This window comes from Vespa crabro, chromosome 3 (genome assembly GCF_910589235.1).
Source record: "Vespa crabro chromosome 3, iyVesCrab1.2, whole genome shotgun sequence".
Taxonomy (NCBI): domain Eukaryota; kingdom Metazoa; phylum Arthropoda; class Insecta; order Hymenoptera; family Vespidae; genus Vespa; species Vespa crabro.
In genome coordinates, this window is record NC_060957.1 from 11,507,912 (window position 1) to 11,532,524 (window position 24,613).

General features: G+C 27.0%; 3 protein-coding genes across 8 annotated transcripts; all 3 read left to right on the forward strand.

Annotated features, from left to right (window-relative positions):
* The first annotated feature begins 195 nt into the window (after window positions 1-195).
* On the forward strand, window positions 196-2,108 carry LOC124422667 (prostaglandin reductase 1-like). Its single transcript, XM_046959450.1, has 4 exons — window positions 196-423; window positions 835-1,129; window positions 1,210-1,486; window positions 1,566-2,108. Exons 1-4 carry the CDS (start codon window positions 318-320, stop codon window positions 1,908-1,910), a joined length of 1,023 nt encoding a protein of 340 aa, XP_046815406.1. The 5' UTR covers window positions 196-317; the 3' UTR covers window positions 1,911-2,108.
* A 2,787-nt stretch (window positions 2,109-4,895) lies between these two features.
* LOC124422748 (ATPase family AAA domain-containing protein 2-like) lies at window positions 4,896-14,550 on the forward strand. 6 transcript variants are annotated; one of them, XM_046959617.1, is made up of 17 exons: window positions 4,896-4,913; window positions 5,602-5,707; window positions 5,886-6,105; window positions 6,193-6,565; window positions 6,642-6,810; window positions 6,953-7,034; window positions 7,105-7,354; window positions 7,436-7,650; window positions 7,744-8,036; window positions 8,144-8,461; window positions 8,584-8,765; window positions 8,951-9,137; window positions 9,281-9,759; window positions 9,927-10,112; window positions 10,421-10,456; window positions 10,695-11,574; window positions 11,942-14,550. In XM_046959617.1, the coding sequence occupies exons 3-17, from the start codon at window positions 5,889-5,891 to the stop codon at window positions 12,011-12,013; spliced, it is 3,939 nt and encodes a 1,312-aa protein (XP_046815573.1). In that variant the 5' UTR covers window positions 4,896-4,913; window positions 5,602-5,707; window positions 5,886-5,888; the 3' UTR covers window positions 12,014-14,550. The 6 variants fall into 6 exon arrangements, 5 of the variants coding, with proteins under 5 accessions (XP_046815573.1, XP_046815572.1, XP_046815571.1 ...); XR_006941915.1 differs by lacking the exons at window positions 4,896-4,913; window positions 5,602-5,707 and adding an exon at window positions 4,931-5,309 and having other exon boundaries at window positions 11,942-13,188; window positions 13,320-14,550; XM_046959616.1 differs by lacking the exon at window positions 4,896-4,913 and adding an exon at window positions 4,931-5,309.
* A 6,082-nt stretch (window positions 14,551-20,632) lies between these two features.
* Window positions 20,633-24,577, forward strand: LOC124422871 (ATPase family AAA domain-containing protein 2-like). Its single transcript, XM_046959805.1, has 10 exons — window positions 20,633-20,874; window positions 21,015-21,163; window positions 21,251-21,520; window positions 21,670-22,136; window positions 22,223-22,409; window positions 22,542-22,727; window positions 22,864-22,999; window positions 23,151-23,249; window positions 23,349-23,438; window positions 23,885-24,577. Exons 1-10 carry the CDS (start codon window positions 20,721-20,723, stop codon window positions 24,196-24,198), a joined length of 2,052 nt encoding a protein of 683 aa, XP_046815761.1. The 5' UTR covers window positions 20,633-20,720; the 3' UTR covers window positions 24,199-24,577.
* Window positions 24,578-24,613: the final 36 nt, after the last annotated feature.

Here is a 24,613-nt window from a genome sequence, read left to right on the forward strand (position 1 = left end):
TTGCAATTTAATATACTCCCAATATCAAATCAATGATAATTATAATTGTGTTAATTAATAGAAATATTTCTTCTTTCATTTTTGTATGCATGAAAAGAATTTTTTTTTTTGAAAGTATAAACACGTGTTATGTACCACTATATTGTGTATACATATTACACACACATAAGTATGTAGGTACTATAAAAGCTCTTGACTTCTACCATTCAGCATTAGTTGATTGTCATCATTCAACCAGTTCGCATTACGTAATTACGTAATTATCTTTATTCAGACAGTCTTAGTAAACTCTATAATTTACAAAAGATATTGTTAAAATGGTGAAAGCAAAAAAATTTGTTGTCGTTAAACATTTTGAAGGGGATCCTAAGCCATCAGATTTGAAATTAGTGGAAGAAGAATTGGCACCAATTACGGATGGCGGTTAGTTAAATAAATTTTTTTTGTTAAACTATTAGACGATACATTATATGATTCATCATGATTTATCAAAAATGAATACTTTTTATTAACTTTTATTTCTGTTTTAACTTTCAAGTGGAAATATAAAATATTTTTCATTGTACCAATATAAAGAGATTAGAGATTCGTATTACTTGATTGTTTTTTAGAAATAAAATATATATATATATATATATATATATATATATATATATATATATATATATATATATATATATAAATGTGTGTGTGTGTGTGTATAATATATAGATAAACTATCAATTCCTAAATGATATGAAGAAATGAAAGCATAAAGATATAAAAAATAATTTTAAAAGTTTGATCATTTCTTTAAAAATTCATATAAAACATGATATTTTTATAAATTTTCAGAATTTCTTGTGCAAGCAGAATACCTATCTGTTGATCCATATATGAGACCATATGTAGTACAGTTTCCACTTGGCATTACTATGATAGGTTCTCAAGTTGGTAAAATAATTGAATCTAAGAATCCAGATTATCCAGTTGGTAAAAGAATAGTTGGATATTTTGGATGGAGAACTCATACAATCGTGAATCCAAAATTACTCCCAGAACTTGAACTTACTGCACAAAAACCATATTTATTACCAGAAATAGGAGATTTATCTCCTTCTTTATGTTTAGGAGTCTTAGGAATGCCAGGGTATTGAAATTATTTCCTTAAAATTTGTTAAATAGTTTAATATTTTGTCAAACAAATATTTATACATTTATTGTGTGTAGAAATACAGCATACTTTGGTCTCGTTGAAATCTGTTCACCGAAACATGGTGAAACACTTGTTGTAAGCGGAGCTGCTGGTGCAGTTGGATCTCACGTAGGTCAAATAGCAAAGAACGTTTTTGGTCTTAATGTTATTGGGATTGCTGGTTCGGATGAGAAATGTAAATGGCTAGTAAATGAGTTAGGCTTCAATAGTGCTATAAATTACAAAAAGCAAGATGTATCTGTGGCATTAAAAAAAGCAGCACCAAAGGGTGTTGACTTGTATTTTGACAATGTATGTGGATACAGAACATTTTTTTAATTTATCATTATTTGATACATATATATATATAATTGATCTTTTAATTATACAGGTTGGAGGAGATATTTCTGGCATAGTTATATATCAAATGAATCCCTATGGTCGAATATCAGTGTGTGGTAGTATTTCATCGTACAATTCAGATCATGCCTCTCTGCCTAAATGTATATTGTTACAACCAGCCATGATTTTTAATCAATTAAAAATGGAAGGATTCGTAGCGACCCGTTGGAATGAACAATGGCAAGAAGGAATACAACAAAATTTGCAATGGATTCGCGAGGGCAAAATTGTTTCTTATAAAGAAACAATTACAAAAGGTTTTGAAAATATGTTCGACGCATTTTCTGGAATGTTGAAAGGTCAAAATATTGGTAAAGCTATTGTACAAGTATAAAACAATAGAATTAGTTATTTTTTATATAAATATATTAAGATTTTTGTATTTCTATATTTTAAATCATATATAATAATAATATGCATATAAAATAAGTACGTGCTTAATTTCTCTATGAATAATTCTAAATACTATCATTTTTTATTTCGCTATATTGGATTTTAAATAAAAATGTAATAAAATTATATTATTTGATTAGATTATTTAATTTATTTATTTATTTTCAATTATTTCATATGAAAAAACAATAACATAAATATATTTTAAAAATCTACAGATGAATGATCTAAAGTTTATAACATATATATATATATATATATATGATAGGATTATATATATATATATATATATATATATATATATATAATCCTATAAAAAAGATGTAAGAAAATTTATTGAACAATCATTCCTTAGTAATTGGCTATAATAAATAACAGTGATAAATCGATCCTTTATTATTTGCTACTAGCTTTTTCAATGTATGGATTAATCTATACTCACAGAAAATTACGTGTTTAAAAATAGCAATGAGAATTCACAATCGTATGTTTCTGTTTTCTCCGAATATCAATAATATGATATAATATAAATGAGTATAAACAATCTATTAAAAAATTAATATCAAGACTATTTATCATCTCTCGCTCAAAGTATATGTGACTTTAGATGTAGACAAAATATCAACAAATGTAATAACAAAGAAACACTGTCCCTCCCACTATGCGTCCATTATATCAATGTATATAAAAATCTTATTATCAAGCGTAACTAATAATCGATCACAGAATTTTTTAATATACAGTAAAAATAATACATAAAAAATGCAATAAAAATTATATGCAAGATAATACTTTTTTAAAAATAATTTAATTAATAAGTCTTCGTCAATAATACAAACTTAATATTTCTTTCTTTCTAGGTAAATTATTATATAACAATGAATATAGATACATACAACAGATAATATAATATTTAATCTGAGAAACGTAAATAAGAATAAATATAAATAATAAATAAAAATCAATAAGAGTAATAAAGAAATTAATATTTTTCAATACATTTCTTTAAGGAATTATTTTAAAATTCTATTATATCTATTATGTTTATCTGTTGAAACATTATTAATAATGTAAAATGTTAATAGATGTTAATATATTTAATTAAAAAGATTTGGAAAAATGCATTGAAATATATAGCTATTCGTTCGATAGTACTTGGTCTCATTAATACGAATACTCGCTTTGTAAAAGTTGCTGCATTTGAAAATTCACCAAGCTGGAGATAATTATTTTAAAATCCATACTATAATGACATGGTATTTAATCGAGAATTCATATTCCAATGTTAACTGGAGAAGAGATCGTTAATTTTCAATATTTATTCATTGGAATATAAAAGAAAATTATTTCAATATCTATCAAAGTCACTAAGGAGTCCATTTTTGTTGAAATTATTGATTAAAATTTATTTTATATTTAATACGTATTACGAGCTACGTAATATTTAAGCCAATGTAATTATTCAATGTAAATTATTCAAATATTAATTTATTGTACACTACGTGTACATTATACATCGTTTAAATAATTATAAAATTATTGAAAGTATTCATTGATTAAACTTACCTGTATAAAAAAGAAAGAGGATTTCGATGTTGACTTGTCGGTAGCCAAAATAAAACTGTTTCGGTAACTAGTTCGGCTGGAGCGTTTCTGTTTATTGACATTATACAGATAACAACCTTGAGTTCAAAATATAACAACATTGGAAATGTATAATTAAAATTATTTTATTATTAACGCGTTACGAACTATTTAAAATTTAAATAACTAAATCGTCGTTTAAATATTAATTTATTGTACTATCCTTACGTGATATATTGTTTAAATAATTATCGTTTAAATAATTATAAAATTACCAAAAGTATTAATTGTTTTAACCTTAATCGCATGGAAAGAGAGCTTCGATGTTTATTCGTTGGAATGGAAAGAAAGATCATTAGAGATCGATGAATGTTAAAATCAATTAAACGTTCGTTCATTTTTGTTAATAATAAATATGATCGACGATCAGAAGATTAAATTTTATTAACTGTATTGAAATATTTTATATAATATTTAATATAATATTTATTTAATTGAAATTATTTTATATAATATTTAAATATTAGTCTATTATACATCATTTAAATAATTATAAAATTATTCCAAAATTATATATTATTTTTAAGATACATTAGCACGTACGATTGACAACATGTTTATTTATTTTTATCATAGAAACATTTGTCAAAAGCTCATTAAAATTTCTAGAGTTTTTTAGTTTATCTATGTCAAATGATAAGCCAAAAAGATGTCGAAATGTATTTCCTCGTGTTTAGAATAAATAAAAAAATTTAAGCATTGGTTTATGAACACAAAGAAAGAAGTAATATCTATTTCATGGAAACAAACATATACCACTCAACGTTTATATAAAAGTCAGTAAAAGAAGGAGAATAGAAGCTTCTTCTCTTTTGCCGCGAAGTTCAATGGGCGCCACTATACAAAATTTTTTTTCACGAAAAATAAAAACAAGTGTTTACGTCAACATTGAGTCCAAACATAATTTTGAATCGATTATAATAAATAAAGTCTCATTTTAAGGATGAAGGTTAAGTGATTTAAAAAAAAAAAAAGCTTTTTCAAAAATTCGAAAAAACAGGACTTTATCTTTAAAATGAGATCTTGTTCGTCTGGACTCATTGTTGATATAAACCATTATAAAATCAAAGACGATGAACAGTTTTAATGAAGAATAAATGAAGTCATCGTAAAATGAATTGATAATTCGCGCAATTGAGATTAGTCGAATATTCAAATTGATTACAGCTCTTGAGTACCATCTGGAGGACATTAATCGAACTAAAATCTGAAATTCTCACTTTCTTTTACATCACATACTATCCTTATTGATATATTCGATTGTACATCTATAATATTGCATTATTCAAGGCGAACTCTGGTAAGTGAAGTTAGGTTTGTAATGGAATGCTCATAGTTCTCTAGTAGCTAATTTCAGCCTAAGCTTAGTCCCGTCTGTATATGTGTGTACCCATTTCGAATATATATTTTGCAATAGAAAGCGACCCTGGAAAAGGGTCTCAATTTGCCTTACTAAAACGTTTGTATCATGCTTGTGTGTAAATTATGTTTAATTTTTGTACATATATAAGAAACAATAAAGAGATCTAATTTAAGTGATATTCTTATCGCCTACTGTTAACTGGAAAAATTATTAGTTTGTGTGCTAAGCAGATCGTTTAAGAGTGTGGTTATTATATTCAAGAAAGACATATGACGGGCCTTAGTAGTTCCTTTGCGAGTAACTTCTATATTGGCAAGATTTAGCCCGATGAAGGTAATTTTGTTTGTTTTGCATGTATTTCGTGATCAATAAAAAAAATTCTTTAGAAATAGTTACACACATACACACATGCACACACATGCATACATGTATATATATTCTTTGGAAAGTTACATATATATATATATATACTTATATATCTATATATATATGTGTGTATATATATATATACAAATTGAAATGAAAATCAAATATTTTTTTTATTTTTCTTATATTTTGTTTTTATGATTTTGTTTAAAATTATTATCCTAATAATTGGATTTGATATGTTTATTTTTTCATCTAGGATTTATATCCTCACTATTACATATGAGTGAATTGTCAATATACTTTAATGGATTTTCCTCAATGACAAATCATTAGCCATTCTTTTACTACAGTACAAATCTCATGTAAATATTTTCTTTATATATAAAAATTTTATTTTTCAAAATAATAAAACGAAATATTTTTATTTTCATATGTGGCGTAATATGTTTGTTTAAATAGAAGATGTTATAATAAATATGATTATTTAAGAATGTGTGTGTATATGTGTTATTATTTTTGACTGTTAAAAATATTTAATAGATAATGTCAGATGATGATGCCACCTTGGATTCAATGGATACTGAGGAAGATATATTTAATCCCCATAGTGATTCTGTTAGAAGAGCTAAGTCATTGCGTACTTTACGTTCGCATTCACATAGTACTAGCTCACATATGACTAGGAATAATTTAAGTGTACGACGTAGCACTCGTAATAGAATGCAAACCTATGACAACCTCAATACTAGTTGGATTTTAGGTAAAGAGGTTTTAATAAATTTAATAGATAAAGTATATTACAGCAATATAAATCATAGGTGATTTTTATTCATAAATCATGTTATAGGAACGCAAACTTTAAAAGGATATCCTATGTTTCAACAACATGGATCTTCATCTGATAAAGAAATGGTAGATGAAGTACCTGACAGGAAGCGTGATTTACGTGATCGTATGCCTTTAAGATCACGTGAAAATCATCCTCCTAATAAAAATTCAAGCAGACATATTAGAGATAGATCTGATCATGATCATCAAAATAGTAGAGAACTTAGGGGACGATCTGATCGTGATCTTAGAGAAAAGTCGGAACAAGAAAAAGATATTAGAGAACATAAAGATAGACAAGGACGAGAAAAGCAAGATAGAGAACATAAGGATAAATTAGAAACAAGAAATAAGTCTGAAGTAAGAACATCAAATGAAGAAAAGGAAACAAGGTGAACATATTCTCTCATATCTCTACTATTATTAATTATTATAGATAATTTTATATCTTTGAAATCTGTTTGACAGAACAAGCAAATCTAATAGTCCATGTAGGCTTAGAGAAGGACCTGTGACTAGGCTGTGTGGAAATTCTTTAGATAAAACTGTAAAATCGAAAGTAGAACAAGACGAAGCAGAAGATAGCTCGCATGAGAGCGAGAAACAAGAAAATAATGATAATTCTGAGAATGAAGATGTAAGAAATTTATTTATATTGATTTCTTTATATAAATCTATATTTATATTAAATATATAATAAAATGTTATTTTATAATCGCAATAGAATTATTGTAATAATATTTATATAGGTATTTATATTCAACATTTAATATGTGTAGGGATATGAGGATATGTATACTCGTATTAAGCGTACTAGAAGAACTACCCAACGACAATTACCAAGGGGTAAGAAGCTTACAGGTCTGGTATCAACTTATTGTATTATAGTATTACATAAAATATAAATCCTTATTATTTTTCTATCTCATAGTTGTAGATAGTGATTTAAGTGAATCATCAGATTCTCCTGGCCCTAGAAAATACAGTTTACGTCAAAAAAAACCAACTGTAGATAGATTTCAAGCTAATGTTGAACCAGTTAGACGATCTATAAGAGCTCTCAGGAGTGTGCTTAGCAATTCTATGAGAAGACGAAAGCACAGAAGCAAAAGTACAAGTTCAAGTGATTCTAGTGATTCGGAACCGCAACGATATGATAAAAAAAAAGGGAAAAAAGCAAGGTTAGTTAGAGAAAAAGAAATATAATAGATATCAGCAATAGGATTAGAATTTCTTTACTATTTCATTACTTAATTCAATAGGCAATCAGCAATACCCCAAGGCGGTCCTCCAGATCGTAAAGCAGATATAAATCCAATTACGTTAGATACAAATATTAGGTTCAGTGATGTAGGTGGCTTAGAATCACATATCCACTGCCTTAAAGAAATGGTTGTTTTTCCTATGATGTATCCAGAAGTTTTCGAAAGATATCATATCACACCTCCAAAAGGTGTCCTCTTTCATGGCCCACCAGGTAAATTTTTATTTCATTTAAATATTATACAATGCACACTAGTGATACACTCATATAATTTTAATATAAACATATGAAATTATTATGAAACAGGAACTGGAAAAACATTAATAGCTAGAGCATTAGCAAATGAATGTAGTCAGGGTAGTAGAAAAATGGCCTTTTTTATGAGAAAAGGAGCAGATTGTTTATCAAAATGGGTTGGTGAATCAGAACGGCAATTGAGATTGTTGTTTGAGCAGGCTCAACAAATGAAACCGTCCATTATATTTTTCGATGAAATTGATGGTCTTGCACCTGTTAGAAGTACCAAGCAAGATCAAATTCATGCTAGCATCGTATCTACCCTTTTAGCACTTATGGATGGTCTTAGTGACAGAGGAGAGGTAAGATGAAGATATACACACGCACCCACGCACACGTGGACACACTCACGTTCTCGAATTATTTATTTATTTATTTATTTTTTTTTTTTTTTTTTTTTGTGAAAAAGGTTATAGTAATTGGTGCAACAAATAGAATAGATGCAATTGATCCTGCACTACGAAGACCTGGTCGTTTCGATCGTGAATTATTTTTTCCTCTACCTGCAATGAAAGAAAGATTAGAAATTTTGAAAATTCATGTTAATAAATGGGAAAATCCACCAACTGAACAGTTATTAGAAATATTAGCTGAAAAAGCAACTGGTTATTGCGGTTCAGATTTAAGAGCTTTATGCACCGAAGCGGTACTACAGGGATTAAGAAGAACATATCCACAAATTTATATGACCAGCAATAGATTGCTTTTGGATCCTCGACAAGTAGAAGTATGTTTATTAATGATTTATATAGAAAAATATACATGATGCAAAATAAGAAAAATATATTTATATGTTTATCCAATTAATAACAATATATTGTTCAACATATAATTCATGTTCTTTTATAGGTAAAAAAACAAGATTTTATGCAGGCTAGTTCTACTTTAATTCCATCATCACAAAGAGTAACTCCTTGTGCAGGCAGAAAATTACAACCTTTTATGGAGCCTCTATTAGGTCCTCCATTAGAAGAATTGATTGGTTTAGTAAAGGGAATATTTCCTCAAGGTGTCAATCCAGCTATGGCAAAGTAATAAACATTTTTACGGAGTACTCTATTTTTAAACATTAGTGTTAAACATATTTAATAGCAATTATTGTTACACGTGGAAAACTTATTTAATTTTTATTTAGTATTTATTAATATATATTTATTATTTTTTATTTAATATTTATTAATTTCACTAAAAGAATTAACGTATAAATTTCTTTTAGAGTGAAAGTTACTAAAGGAATACATCGTCCAAGGTTATTAGTTTCTGGTGGTAATTTATCTAAAGGTCAAGGACCTCATTTAGCACAGGCTTTATTACATCATATGGAACATTTACCAGTACAAACATTAGATGTTAGTACACTTTTTGCAGAGAGTGCACGATCTCCAGAAGAAACCTGTGTGCAGGTCAGTCATTATTTAAATTTATTCTTTGTTATTATATAAATATAAAAAAAAATTGTTTAATTTAACTATATATATATGTATATATATATTATTATTTTATTTTATTTTTTTTTTTTTTTTTTTTTTTTTATTATTTATGATAGGTGTTTAATGAAGCTACCAGAAATGTACCGTCCATTATTTATATACGTTCGATTGATCAATGGTGGCCACTGGTTCCAGAGACCGTAAAAGCTGTTTTTTTGTGTCGTATTGCAGCGCTTGATACTTCATTGCCTATATTGATTCTTGCAACTAGTGACGAAACATATCAAGATCTTCCTATGCAATTAAAAAATCTTTTCAGTGAACTTCGTGGCGAAGTATATACTATGAAAATTCCAAATTCGGAACAAAGATCGAAATTTTTCAAGCCTATATTTACGGTTCAAAGTTTAAGACAACCACAAATTAAGGATAACAAAGTTCAAGTATTAGAGGAACTTCCTTTGGCTCCAGATCCAATGCCAAAGAAGTTATCCGACGAAGAGAAAAAGATGTTGTATGAAAAAGAAGAAGTATCTTTAAGAGAACTTAGGATTTTCTTGAGGGAAATATGTGCCAAACTTGCTAGGAATCGACAGTATGTGTTCTACAGTTTTTAATTAATAATTATATTATTTGTATTTTGTGTATCTGTGTGTCTCTGTCTCTCTGTGTGTGTGCGTGCGCGCGTGTGTGTTTATGAACAATATAAAAAAGCAAATAATATCAAGTGTAATTGCAATTAGCGCATTTTTTTTCCCACAGATTTTTCATGTTCACAAAACCAGTAGATACCGAAGAAGTACCCGATTATAATATGATAATAAAGCAACCTATGGATTTGGAAACTATGATGACTAAAATTGATATGCATTGTTACCTATGCGCTCGAGATTTTCTGGATGATATTGATCTTATTTGTAGAAATGCATTGGAATATAATCCAGATAGGTTGGTATATATATATATATATATATATATATATATATATATATATATATATATATATATACATATATATATATAATAAAAAAATACAATATATATTTAACAAATATATTCTTGTAACTTAAAAGCATACAGTGAATTTATAACGTCTTTTAATTGTATTCATGTTATATATCTAGTGATAAGATAAAATAAAAAATAGATAAGGTGTTTCTTTGTACTTATTTAAAGAAATAATATGATTTGTATATGTCATTGGACATATCATCATAAATTCGTATTGACATTCATGTTGTATGTTTTCATGTCAGCTTGCGTGATAGGCCCTCCCTTGGGATATTGAAGAGGTAGTTCTTGATTATCCATTGCTGTTGTTGCTCTGTAGTTAAAGTGGTTTTCAATTTATTATAATACGCCTTATATGTTTTCTAATTTTAATATATGCCTATTTTTTATTTATTTGCCATTCTACAGAGCACTATTGAAAACCACTCACATTAGATTTTTTGCTTTTCATTAATTGTATTATATTTCTTGCATTATTGATTGTATACTAATTATATTACTTGTTCCTTTTTTATACAGGGATCCAGCGGATAAATTGATTAGACACCGTGCCTGTTCTCTTCGTGATAATGCATATGCATTGATTAAGGCTGAATTGGATTCTGATTTTGAAGATAAGTGTCGTGAAATATCTAAAAATCGTAAAATTATTGAAACCAATCATAATGACGAAATGCAAAATAAAATTACAAAAACAGAGATTACATTGTCGAATGAGAAAAATGATAAAAAAGATCCTGAATTAGTAGTAAATAATACTCTGTCTGTAAATGGGAAAAGATTTAGTCAATCCAGAAAACGCAAGATTCCTGCTTGGGCTAGAGGATACGTAAAGAAGGTGCAAAAGAAAAAGAAAATTAGCTTCGACGGTAATATTTCTGAAATAAACAGTAAGGTATGTCTAACTAATGAACCCTCAGTTGGTATAGATTTAGAGAAATTTCAAGAATTTGAAACAGAAGCAAATAGTGTTTTAAATGGTCATGTACCACTATATGATAACACTGATTCTGAGAATGATTCGCAAAATGAAAACTCCAAGGATATTCAAATAAATCAAAATGACAATATGATAGAGCAGCGAATTGATGATTTTGAAAATGTGGAAATATGTTTCATAGAAGATGATAAGAATATTGGAAATGATGTTTCAAGTTCATCGTCCAGACGAGAAAGTTTAGATGAATTATCATTTGCAATTGAGAGTGATTCTAGTCCATCAAAAGTTGATGAAAACGATAAAGTTATTATTGATAAAAATGAACTTGAAACTGCTTGGTTGCACACTGTGGATGTTACAAAGGATTTCTCTGTGGAGGTATTGTGTGACATTTATGTGCAATTAAGTAGGTGTGTAGGAAGATACGCGCATCATTATGATAGAAAATCACTGCCAAAGGTAAATATATATTTTAATATTTCTTTATGTGTGTGTATGTATATATATATATACAGGGTCTTCAACGTAACGATTTTTGAAACACTTCCAATAGTGCGACAAAAAGATGCTTTAAACGTTATGCTGAAGACCCTGTATATATTACAGCATAAAAAGTAGGTCATTTTATTTCATTAAATTTTTATTCATAATAAATGTTCCGCATGTGACAGTAATATTTTATTATTTATATAAATGTGTTGATATAATAATTATTATTATTAAATTTAAAAATATTTTACACATATATATATATATATATATATATATATATATATATATATGTGTGTGTGTGTAAATATATAAATATATATTATTCTGTGAATAGGACTTACTCAAGGAACTGGAAAGATTTGAAGAGTACAAGACAAGTTTGTATGAGAAAGCACAACATAATTAGTCAACTAAATATGCAGTAGAAGATATGTTGTGAATTGATGTAATTTCACCATAAAAAAAAGACTTATTATGTACTGGCACTAAAAGTACAGTCAAATGTCAAACGAAAATTCAGTGCCGTACATTTTTCAGTTCTTATAACTGCCAAATATAAAATATTTATAAATGATTGTCACTATCGTAATAGTTGAATTAATATGTAATAAGATTCAAAAGAAATGTTTCTTTGAAAAGACAAACAAGCTTTATTGTTTGCAAATTGCATTGGCTTTTTGTAAACAGAAGAAACATAAAAAAAAAAAAAAAAAAAAAAAAAAGAAAAAAGCAATAGAACATTGAAGTAAGAACATTTTCCCTAACTTTATAAAGAATAATTCTTTTTATAGCTGACAGTTATTTATATTATTTATTATTATTAGTGAAAAATTTACAATCTTTTAGAAGGAGTTTTTATTTTTAATTATTTGATATTATATATGTTTACGCGCATTTCTTTTTCTTTTTCTTTTTTTTTATTTTTATTTTAATAATCATTGATGATAAAACGAATTTGGATAAAGTGATACGAAGCGAATATTTTTTTTAGTAATGTGATCAGTTTTTTATACGACATAACAATAATAAGAAAGAAAATAGAAATTTTACTAAAATCATGCAAATCACATGGTTATACAAAGATGATGGTAAATTAGTACATTATGTACTTAAACGAATTTCGCTAATATATGGAATTGTAATTAAACTATTCTATATAAAGTAGCACTAACATATTGTTAAATTGTCATATAACATATATTACCAAATTATAGAACCATTTAAATTTATATTATTGTATATGCCATTACAGATTACGTTACATGCAATAGAGAATATATAGCTCCGACGAATATTCCTGATACAATATTAATTTTACAAAGTGGATATAATTGGAAAAACTAATTGAGAACAAATCATATAGGTAATATTAACATCTTAAAAAAGTTTTCATTTACCCACGTCAAAGTAATAAAAAAATATTCTCTTGACTTTTTAATCTGCACATCAATATTTTAATGTTTCATATATTTTTTTATATTTAAAATACATACAAACGAATTAGATGCAGAAAGGAAATATTTTCCACTTTGTAAAAATAAAAATCCAAATGTATAAGAAAATAGTATAAATACATTCCAGGTAAACAATAATCATATATTGAGGTATTACAGAGGTATTTAAATTTTATATATGTATAATTTATTTATAAGTAAGTGAATTTAACTTCTATTGTATTTATAGATAAAATAGTACATTTTTATTTTTATTAGGTTCACACAGCAAAATTTTAGATAAAACATAAATCTTATTGCACAAGATCACAAGAAATTCAATGAAGCAACATATACATCACATCTCGTTGCTAAAGGTTCAATTTAATTAAGCTTTCCATTAAGATTCTTAAACACAGATATTATTATTTGATTTGTATAATCTATAATGCATCTCATGTGATAATCTGATGTAGCATAAATCATTTAAAGGTTTGATAATTTATGCAAGATATAATTGATATATGCTTAATGGACATGATGTATAATGAAAAAGAAAAAGAAAAAAAAAACTGATTATTAGCGATTTATTTTAACCAAAGTTATCAAATATATAGATTATTAGCTTGTTAACAGTATAAGAATTGATAAAATTAAAAATCTTCAAATAATTTTAGAATACTTTGACGTGTGAAAAGAAATACGAAAATGTATAAATATTATAATGACATATATAGTTTTCAATATAAGTTTATATGCCGGTTGTGATCTACATCGTTACTGTGAGATGATAGTTACCAGATAAAATGCGTTAATGTGTCAGTCTTATTATATTATAGCACAGAGAGAGAGAGAGAGAGAATGAGAATGAGAGAGAGAGAGAGAGAGAGAGAGAGAGAGAGAGAGAGAGTTATTCAAATTTGAATATTATACTACCATTTCTTAAACAAGGCTTTACTGTGCTGCGCTGTGCATTTCTAAAGAATTGAAGATGAAATTGAAATGATTTGTAGAAAGAAAATTGAATTTTTAATATAAAATTCACTTTTAAAAGGCGAAGGAGAAATCCATTAAATTTGATTCCGTATGAAAATGTGAATTTATGTTACCATAAGAACTCTTTAAGATTCCTCTACAGAATCTTATGTCGTGATCAATTGAAATTAATACGTACTTTACTTAATGTTTATTAGCAAATAGGCCTTAAAAGACTGAATTTGAGAAACAACCTTTCATTTTCTAGCGTTTCTTTTTTTACAATTGAATTATAGATAAAACGTAATGATTTTATTTGATGGTGGTAAATTAATGTAAATAATAATAAATATCGAAATGAATAATTTTTATATAAACACACACACACACACACATACACACATACAGATTAAAAAATAAATAAAATACACGTTTATTGACTTTTTTCAAAGTACATCGAACTTCTTTTTTTTATATCATTTTTTTATTGATTATTAATTATTATATATACATATATACACATACACATATATAGATTATTTTTTAATGTATTCGATCTTGGAAAAATATTTTGTTAATTCTGTTACTTCGTAATTCCGTTCTTTTTTTTTTTTTTTTTTCTTTTTTTTTTGTACCGAACGTTTCCATTACTTAATATAAAATTTTTAATAAAAAATAGAGAGAATTAATTTAATTAAATTTTTCAACATATACTCGTATATGACAATCTTCAATTCACGGTATAAGTCTATATAGATACATGTAATCAGAATGAAGAAAATATTTCTTTTTAAATCGTACATTCTTACCTTTTTTTTTTTTTCTTTTCTTTTTTGTTTCTTTTTTACTTCAAATATATTATTTTTATTATAAACAATATAGATTTGAATTTCTTGTGCTGCTCGTGCAATATAATTTCTTTATAGAAATTATGTACACATATTTTACAATCATTACATAATATCCGAAAGTAAACGATGACAATTGATCTCAGCCAATAATTAACGTGTATAAGAAAATTCGATATATAATTAATAGTAATTAACAGTCATGTATTAATTATAAGTAAAAATTATATTCGTACATACATACATACGTACATACATGCATATATATATATATATATATATATAGGTATATTATAATTTGTTTAAATACTGAAATGCAAACGGATATGCGAAAGCGGGCTTTTGTCACCGCTTGTATTTTAGATTTAGTCTCTATGATATTATCGGTAAAACGTATCCATAAAAAAAGAAAACAAAAAAAAAATGACGTAACAAAAAGATAATATCAATTTCTGTCCTAAACATTTTTTTTTCTTTTTTTTTTTTTTTTTTTTATTATAATACTATCGAGCTCTGTGCTTTATAAAGGAAATACATATGTATAAAGAGAGGGGTTATTTTATGCTAAAAAAAAAAATGTATTGAAACATTCATATATGTACATAAAAAAAAATGTACAATTCAAATATTAAGTATATAACGTATGTATCTTGTAATATCACATATGCCTAACAATATATTTTGATGCTTAAAAAGTTACATCCGTTTTTGGATAATAAGTATTTGGGACATTGATATAAAAAAATAGTATACATAAGTAGATAACAGTTTTGTTCTATTATTTATAATTTTCGAGATAAGGCATAATAATCACCAAAATGCTAATTTTCTTCCATTAAAATGGAGTCCATTAAAATTTGCAAAATCTTTGATCGTATGAACTAATATATTTCTAGATTATTTGAAAACCGTTTGTACATGTTGATTTAAACTTACACGATATATTAACAATGTTTTCCATTTATGTTCTGAAAAATTATAATTAAAAAAGTATTATTAAATTATAATTTTTACATTTGAAATTAATGATATCTTTGAAATCAGCCAAATATAATATCCAAGAATAAGTTTAACTTTCGGAGCATCAGATTAAAACTTCTTTTTTTTTTTTTTTGTTGGGTTATTTAATTGTTTCTTTTTTATTTCTTTTATCTTAAGAATACGTCTTACTTAAAAAGTAAAAGATCTCAATATATGAATTCGATAAAATAGAGTTTTTCAATATGATATTTCATTATCATAACGTGATTTCGTTAATTCATTTATTTGTTTCACATTCACATTTTAATTATCAAATCGTTTGAATCATCTCCGTTTGAAAGATCTCTTTGTGTATGTCTGTGTGTGTGTATATACATATACATATATATGTGTATATATATATATATATATATATATATATACACCTATATTATATAATCACAGTCAAATTTTCAAATAAACGAAAGTCTTGTCGAAATTGACAGTATTTCATAACGTAGAATAATCTATAAAAAAAAACGTGATAAAGACGAAATTAATAGATAAAATAAATAGTTAGCCTCATTTTTAAGTAAATACATACATATATATATATACATATATATATATATATATATATATATATATATATATATATATATATATATATATATCTGAACTAAGTAAATCGGTGAAGGAACGTTGTACTTTCTCTTGCTCAGGTTAATATATATCTCTCTCTAGATTTTAGTCTATATATATATATATATATATATATATATATATATATATATATAAAAAGAAAAAACTAGTTATATATAAGATCCGAGAGAAAAGAGCTCTAGTATAACGAGAGAAATAATGTATTAATCTACTTCGGAAAAAGATATATATGTCATACGATTGTTATTAAAATAGCGCTTGCTTTTTTCAAAATGGTCTATGCAAGTACAAGAGTCTATGCATTTATAATGGATCACAAAAAATATATTGAAATATTTTAAAATAAATAATAACTTTTCCTAGACTGGCAAAGTGTTTAGAATGTTCCGATAGAAATTAAAAAAAAAAAATTAGTATACCATGAAACTATGAAGAATTAAATAAAAAAATTTTTTTTTGTTATATCAGCGAAGGGCAAAACAATTGTTTTTTTTTTTTTAATTTTAATGATCCACTTCGTTAAGTCTGAAAAGGATTATATATTCTTTATAGCAAAAATTACTCGATTATTTTTGTGACCCATTGTATATAAATATTTATTTGTGAAAACTCTTCCAAGCTGTAATTGACAGTAATAAATCAATCACTATTACGAAGTGAACATGCTTCGTAAAAATTTGTCAGTCAACGATATATGTTTTTATATAAACAATAGAATAATAATAATAATAATAATAATAATAATAATAATAATAATAATAATAATAATAATAATAATACTAATATCGTTTAAGATAATTTCGAGAATATATTGCAAAAGATTTTATATACATACATACCTACATACAGTTTTATCATCGGCCTCACTCATTCGATTGACTTTAAATCGAATCTTTCGCTACTGTATAAAATACTTACAGTAGAGTCTCCCGTATCGAAAAATCTATTATCCGAATTTTCATAATATTCGAACGTTATACTATTTGAACAAAATGTCTACAAAAGATGCCTATTTCTGTGTTATATTATGTGCTACAAATTTATATTTTTCTCCGCTCAATCGAACGAATTTTGATCATAACAATGTCTAGATTGTATCGTAACAGAGTAAACAACTTAAACAAAAATTTTTTTTTTTTAATTAAACAATTATTATTTCATAAAATATAACGAGTTCCGGCTCATTACCTCAGAGTTATTACAGTGATTTTCTAAACGAAACTTTTCTACAAGGATTTATTGGCCATGATGAATATATTACTTGGTCAGACAAATCTTCAGATTTTATATTTTTTGAATTTCTGCAATATAAAAGACAAAGTCTATGTGTCTATGTATATCGCAAAATTTGGAATACATCTAAAAGAAAGAATACAAAATACTCTTGCTTTAATAAATGATAAGTTTATTTTGCGAAAAGTCTTGCAAGGACTTAAATTCCGACGGAATGATGTATGAAATCCGCATAGAACATTTTTGCAGATATTCATAAAAACTTAAATTGTGATTCAAACTGTTTACTCTATTTACGATACATCCCCGTGATACTAAGTTAACAGTGTACGTTATGACAATGGCAACTAATTAAATGCAAACGAATGATGTTTAACATAGGAAAAATGTTTGTTACAATTAGTCATATACTTTTGTCTCTATATTGATTCAGATAATGGAGACTCTACTGTATTACATTTAAAATTGAATTATTTACAGAGAAAGTGTACGAGCATATAGATCGTCAATATGTGTTCAACGCATATTAATACATATGCCGTAAATAATTTACAATAATGTGTTGTACATATACATACGTATATCTTTTTATATGTATATCTGATTTAAATTTCTAATACTTTTCTGACATAGACAGACAATGAACCAATGTATATTGCTCCGATGGCGAACGAAATTCTCGTTCACAATTTACCAAAGAAAATTACATGAGAATTCATTCGACAAAAGAAATTCTTTTACATTTATATAAGTATAAAATGTATACATACAGGGTGTCGCCCCCCCCCCCCTAATATTATATACAAATGAAAATAAGAAAAACAAAGAAACAAATGTTAGACGAAGGACAGTTAAAAATATATCTCATTTTATATTTAATTATGTTATCCGCATCAACTGTTAATTGTATAACAAACATCATTCGATTATATGGATAAGATAAATATAATCGAACTTTCTATATTTTTTTACAATATAAAGATCGAATATACTTTATGTTACATTTAGATGACTGATTTTTAACCCACTATAACGTCGTGTATGTAATTTACAAAATTATAAAAAATAAGTATACACATATATAGAATTTTTTAAAATTTATTTCATTTATTATAAAATTATTTATTATAAAATTATTTGTCAGTTTTCATATACGGAATTTTTAATGGTTTTTTTGTTTTTTTTTTTTCCCCTTTTTTTTCAAGTCTAAGTTATACTTAATATAGTATAATAATGGTTAAAATATTTCTTTATTTCGAATGCGAAAAAATATCCGATTATAGAGGGTTAACTTCATAACCGAACACGTTTATAAAGTCGCACATTTTTACATATATATATATATATATGTATTATTTTTTTTGTTTCTTATTTCCATTTGTAGAATAATATAAAAGAAAAAACTCGAGACACCCCGGTTGTGTATAATAATGTATAACGATAATATTACGAGAAAAAAAGGATCGTAATTATAGACGAGTACTAAAAAAGAGAGACAAAAATATTAATGAAAATCTATTCGAATTCCCAACAGGACTTTTTTTTCCGTTTACACAGATCCGCTTGACATTCCATCCTAAATAAAAAAAAATATCGAATGCGATTGACATACATATATATTATTATTTTATTATGGTGCTACGCTCTCGATAAAATGCTATCATCTCTGTATTGCCATAAATTTTGCAAAAAGAAGAGGAAAGAAATGAAAGGAAAAAAAAAAAAACAAAGGGGTAACAAACGCGGACGAGAGAAAAGGAGAGGTAAATATGATAAAAGATAAAAAAAAAAAAAAATACAAAAAATATAAAAGTTAACAAATAAAAAAGAAATGACAACAAACAAACACAAAAAAAAAGGAACGAATCGATCGATCGCGTATCATAAGGAGTGAGAGAGAAATATTTGCGGTGAACACTGCCTTTAAAATTGATTGATTCGTTTATGGTTTGACTGATACGAATAAAATGATTTATTAAACACGGTAAAAATAAAATTCGAAAGATCAACTTCTCCTCCTCCTTCTCCTCCTCCTCCTCCCCATGGATATAAGAGAAAAAGGATAATGCTAGCTAGATAAGTAAATATATACATACATATTTATGTGTATATAAATTGAATATGTTTGCGGAATGTGTCGTGTCGTTAAATTAATAAGACGTACGTACATACATTGCGTCTCGTCGATACCATATTGTATTCGTCCTTTTTGACGAGCTGATCAAAAAAAAGGAAGTTGTATAAGGGAATTTACACAGGGAGAGTGTCGATGCAAGAGCAGCATCCACTGCCTTATTTATTTTACCATATAAGTAATAATACATCTTATTGTCATACACGTTGTAGTAAGCGAAACGACAACAACAAGAAAACAAAACAAAACAAAACAAAAGATTAAAAAGAAAAACATTAAATAAATAAAACAGAGTTTCGTAACATATTGCATTGGCTTTTTTCTCTCTCTCGCTCTCTCTTTTTTCTTTTCTTTTCTTTTTTTTCTTTTCCTTTTCTTTTATTTTTTTCTCGCAATTTAGAACCCTTTCTATATGTTCGTATGTCTTTAATCAACCTAGCCTCCTTTGTGTCAGAATGTCAATGATTAAAATTGTATCGTAAATACGTACCTAACTAATTAACGATGTTGTAAATTTTAGTAAAATAGTGCTCGTTCGAATACGTACGTATATATATATATATATACATATATATATATATATATATATTAATCACGATGCATGTATACTTCAAAGTGCTCGTTGTTCCTGATACGATATTTTGTTTACGTTATTGAAATTTGTAATAATAATAATAATAACAATAATAATAATAATAATAATAATAATAATAATAATAATAATAATAATAATAATAATAATAATAATAATAATATATGTGATATTTGTCCTAGTACGAGAAAAAAAAGAGAGAGAGAAGAAGAAGAAGAAGAAGAAGAAGAAGAAGAGGTTCTTTTTCGTACACGAACTCATCAATTTTTACGAATATGTCGGCTACAAAGGATTTTTCAAATATCGGTGGCTTGGACAAACATATTAGAATAGTGAAAGAGATGGTTCTCTTTCCACTTATGTACGGTGATGTTTATGCCAAGTTCAATTTGAAACCACCACGTGGTCTTTTGTTCTATGGTCCACCAGGTGAAGTTAATTGATAAAAAATATTTTAACGAATAAGATATACATACATGTATATCGGCGGTGCGGATAAGAAATTAATATCAATTTATTCAATCAATATTTTCAATCAATATTTTCATTGATTTTTATTCGTTTAATAGGAACGGGCAAGACTTTAGTAGCAAGTGCATTGGCATCGGAATGTAGTACCTCTGAACGCAAGGTCTCTTTCATATCACGAAAGGGATCAGATTGTTTGAGCAAATGGGTTGGTGAAAGTGAGAAAAAGCTTGAAAAAATTTTTAATATGGTTAGAATAATACGCAATATTATTAGTACGATTAAATTAATAGATCGATAATTAAAATCAATCGATCCGTTAATATAATCGTTACAGGCTCAACAAACAAAACCTTGTATTATCTTTTTCGACGAAGTTGATGGCTTAGCACCGATAAGAACAAGTCGTCAGGATTTCGTACATGCGAGTGTTGTTTCTACGCTATTGGCTCTGATGGATGGACTCGAGAACAATTCGGAGATTATAGTGATTGGTGCTACTAATAGAATCGACGCCATTGATCCAGCACTAAGAAGACCAGGAAGATTCGATCGAGAACTTTATTTTCCTTTACCTTCTTACTCTGCTAGGAAAGACATACTTTCGGTAACTTGACGCTTAACAAAGAGATTTTATTTTTGATTATATATATATATATATATATATATATATATATATATACATTTTATGTACGCACATATTGTAAATAATATATCCTAAGTGAGATCTTTTGATTAAATATTACGTCATCTTAGGTTCACATTAAAAGTTGGAAACATAAACCTCCTCAAAAGTTTCTTGCTTATTTGGCTTCGAAAACGGTAGGATATTGTGGTAGCGATTTGCAAGCACTCTGCGCCGAAGCGGTTATGTGTTGCGTTCGAAGGCATTATCCGGAGATTTACACGTCGAAATCAAGACGCTATATAAATGAGCGTCACCTCAAGGTAAATTCTTCGGGGAGGGTAAATTTATTTGTTCGAAAATTACGAGTGTTTCGAAGTTTCAAAAAAAAACACAAAACAAACAAACGAACGAAGGTCGAGAAACAAGACTTTCTGAAGGCCCAGGAGAACATCGTTCCAGCGTCTCACAGAGTGGTCATAGCACCAGTGAAATCTTTATCGATCAGAATCCAACCACTTTTACGAGATCATCTTTCCACCATTCAATCTCAGTTACAAATCCTTTGTCCAACAGGAATGTTGACATCGGATGATATGTAAGCTGTATATTCTTGTCGCATTATTTTTTCTTTCTTTGTTCTTTTTTTCTTTCTCCTTTCTTCTTCTCATTCCGCATCCGCAGTGTCGGCAAAGCGAATTCAAGATCAACCGCCTGTCCTAGAATATTATTATGCGGTGAGGATGATTCACATACTCGCCATTTAGGTCCAGCTTTGCTTCATGAATTAGATCATTTACCTTGTCACGTATTGGACGTAACAACGCTCTTCGAAGAAACTGGTAGGGCTGCCGAAGAGACGATCATTCAGGTAATACTTGAAAGATCTTATTTAGGGACTGTTTATCTCTTTATTTAGGATTGTTCATCTCTTTCTTCATAACATATTATAACGTATAATATTTACATAGATACGTATATGTACTTGTTTTATCCTTAATAGAAAGTGAAAGCAGCACGTCGTACTTTACCATCGTTGCTATACATACCTGATATTTTATCATGGTGGAACCTAGTCGATGAAACAGCACGTGTAGTTTTTGCTTCCCTGATGAGAGATCTCGATAATACAGTCTATATGTTGATTCTTGCAACCGCTAATTCCTCTTACGAGAATTTACCTTCAGAGGTATATATACATATATATATATATATATATATATATATATATATATATATATATATACACGATATCATATGTTAACGAAGATCAGTTGTCACTTAACATTTAATTTAATTTTTCATTATTTCGTGGATTAATGTAGGTTAAAAATTCGTTCGATCAAAATCAGAATGAGGTGTTCAAAGTATCATTACCTGGCTTGCAAGAACGTCAATCTTTCTTTCTACAGCTCTTTTCAAATTCAACATCGGATGCTGTTTCTAGCAGATCCTCGCAAGGTAGATATCATTGTCCAAATTATATTCTTGTTATTCAATCTTTTAACTCTCTCTTTCTCTCTCTCTCTCTCCCTCTCTATTTTTTGGATTTTTTGTTATTTATGATTTTTTATTTTGTTATTTTTATGAAAAAATTCTTGTAATATAATAGATTTTATACAAATTATGGATCCGAAGAAAACGAAGATCGAACATGGGAAAAAATTAAAAATGGACTCACTAAAAGATTTCAATGGACAACGTGGACGCCGTAAGAGATTCGATTAATATTTTTTTTTAACATTTGTTTTTTTTTTAAGTGTGGCAATGAATTAACAAAAAAAATAAAAAAAATTATGTCGTACGACAGAACACACAGTGGATGGATCTACGGCAAAAAAGTCAAAACCTCGGAACAAACTTGCTGCTGTTCGATCCACTCAATCGGCAACCAGATCAAGTAAAGAATTAACTTCATTTACAGGCAACTTTACAGACAAAAAAATTCTTTTTATATATGTATATTAATTTTCCTTATGTTTTGATATCCTGCAATTAAATTTTTTAATTTTCATATATTGGGTTGGTTTAATAATAGTAAGTAATGTCGGTGAAAAGAACATTTCTAGTATTTTATAATACATAAAATAAATAAATAAATAAATATATATATATACATAATATATATAAGAAATAATTAAATAAATATATATATATATATAACTATACATAAAAATTACTTACTGACCAACCCAATACTATTATACTATTACATATGAACAATATATTATATTATATTGTTTATTTAGATATAAAGTATAGAAAATTACGATATCGCTCATTAGCCAATCAAATCTGATAGATTCATAAATGATTTCTTTAATTTATTATTTTTTTTTTTCTAAGTTAATATTAAGAGAGAATGTAGTGCATCAGGAGAAGGGCCAGCACCGAAACGCTGTAGAATGTCACGTACGCCTTCCAATATCTCAAGTGTTGAGGGTTTAATGGATCCCCAACTACAAGGATTATTCCAGAGGATCATCGAATCAACGGAGAACTGGACAAGTAATCAGTTGGAAAATTTATACGGCTCGTTGGAACATATTTTGGAAAGAAAAAATGAGAATGATAATATGTCGAACATTATTCAAAATTGTCTCCTAGTTTTAGAAGAATCGAAGAAAAGAAAAATATTTTTTGATTATGAAGATGATTAATGATAAAATAGAAAATAATTACGATAAGTCTCTTGAGATTGTCCAAATGTATTTTATTTTTTTTTTTTTCCAATAACAAATTTACTCGTCATCGTCATCGCTTGTAATTGCTTGAATATTTGTTCGTCGATATATAAATCGTGACGGTTGTAATGTATAAAATAAAATATTTTAATATTATATTTCATTGTTGTGACGAAAACTATTTCTCTTTTTTTTTGTGAAGTATCAAAGTATATCAATTGTAATACAATTTAAGCGAATCAATTATTAATAATAATAACGAAGACTGTATTTATCATAAGCCTGATTGGGCGAAAGGGACAATATAAAATGCAATCTAATATATTTGCAAAAATAAATGCTAGAAAGAAGCGAATGAATTTGATTAATTAAAATGGACTTCTTCCTTGGA

Coding starts and splice junctions, on each gene's coding strand:
- LOC124422748 (XM_046959615.1), top strand. Junction 6,106..6,192: donor CAATACTAGTTGGATTTTAG/GTAAAGAGGTTT, acceptor ATCATGTTATAG/GAACGCAAACTTTAAAAGGA. Junction 9,760..9,926: donor AAACTTGCTAGGAATCGACA/GTATGTGTTCTA, acceptor TTTTTCCCACAG/ATTTTTCATGTTCACAAAAC.
- LOC124422871 (XM_046959805.1), top strand. CDS start 20,721: ATGTCGGCTACAAAGGATTTTTCAAATATCGGTGGCTTGGACAAACAT. Junction 21,521..21,669: donor CTAGGAAAGACATACTTTCG/GTAACTTGACGC, acceptor ACGTCATCTTAG/GTTCACATTAAAAGTTGGAA. Junction 22,728..22,863: donor ACGAGAATTTACCTTCAGAG/GTATATATACAT, acceptor GGATTAATGTAG/GTTAAAAATTCGTTCGATCA.
- LOC124422667 (XM_046959450.1), top strand. CDS start 318: ATGGTGAAAGCAAAAAAATTTGTTGTCGTTAAACATTTTGAAGGGGAT. Junction 424..834: donor GGCACCAATTACGGATGGCG/GTTAGTTAAATA, acceptor ATAAATTTTCAG/AATTTCTTGTGCAAGCAGAA. Junction 1,130..1,209: donor GGAGTCTTAGGAATGCCAGG/GTATTGAAATTA, acceptor TATTGTGTGTAG/AAATACAGCATACTTTGGTC.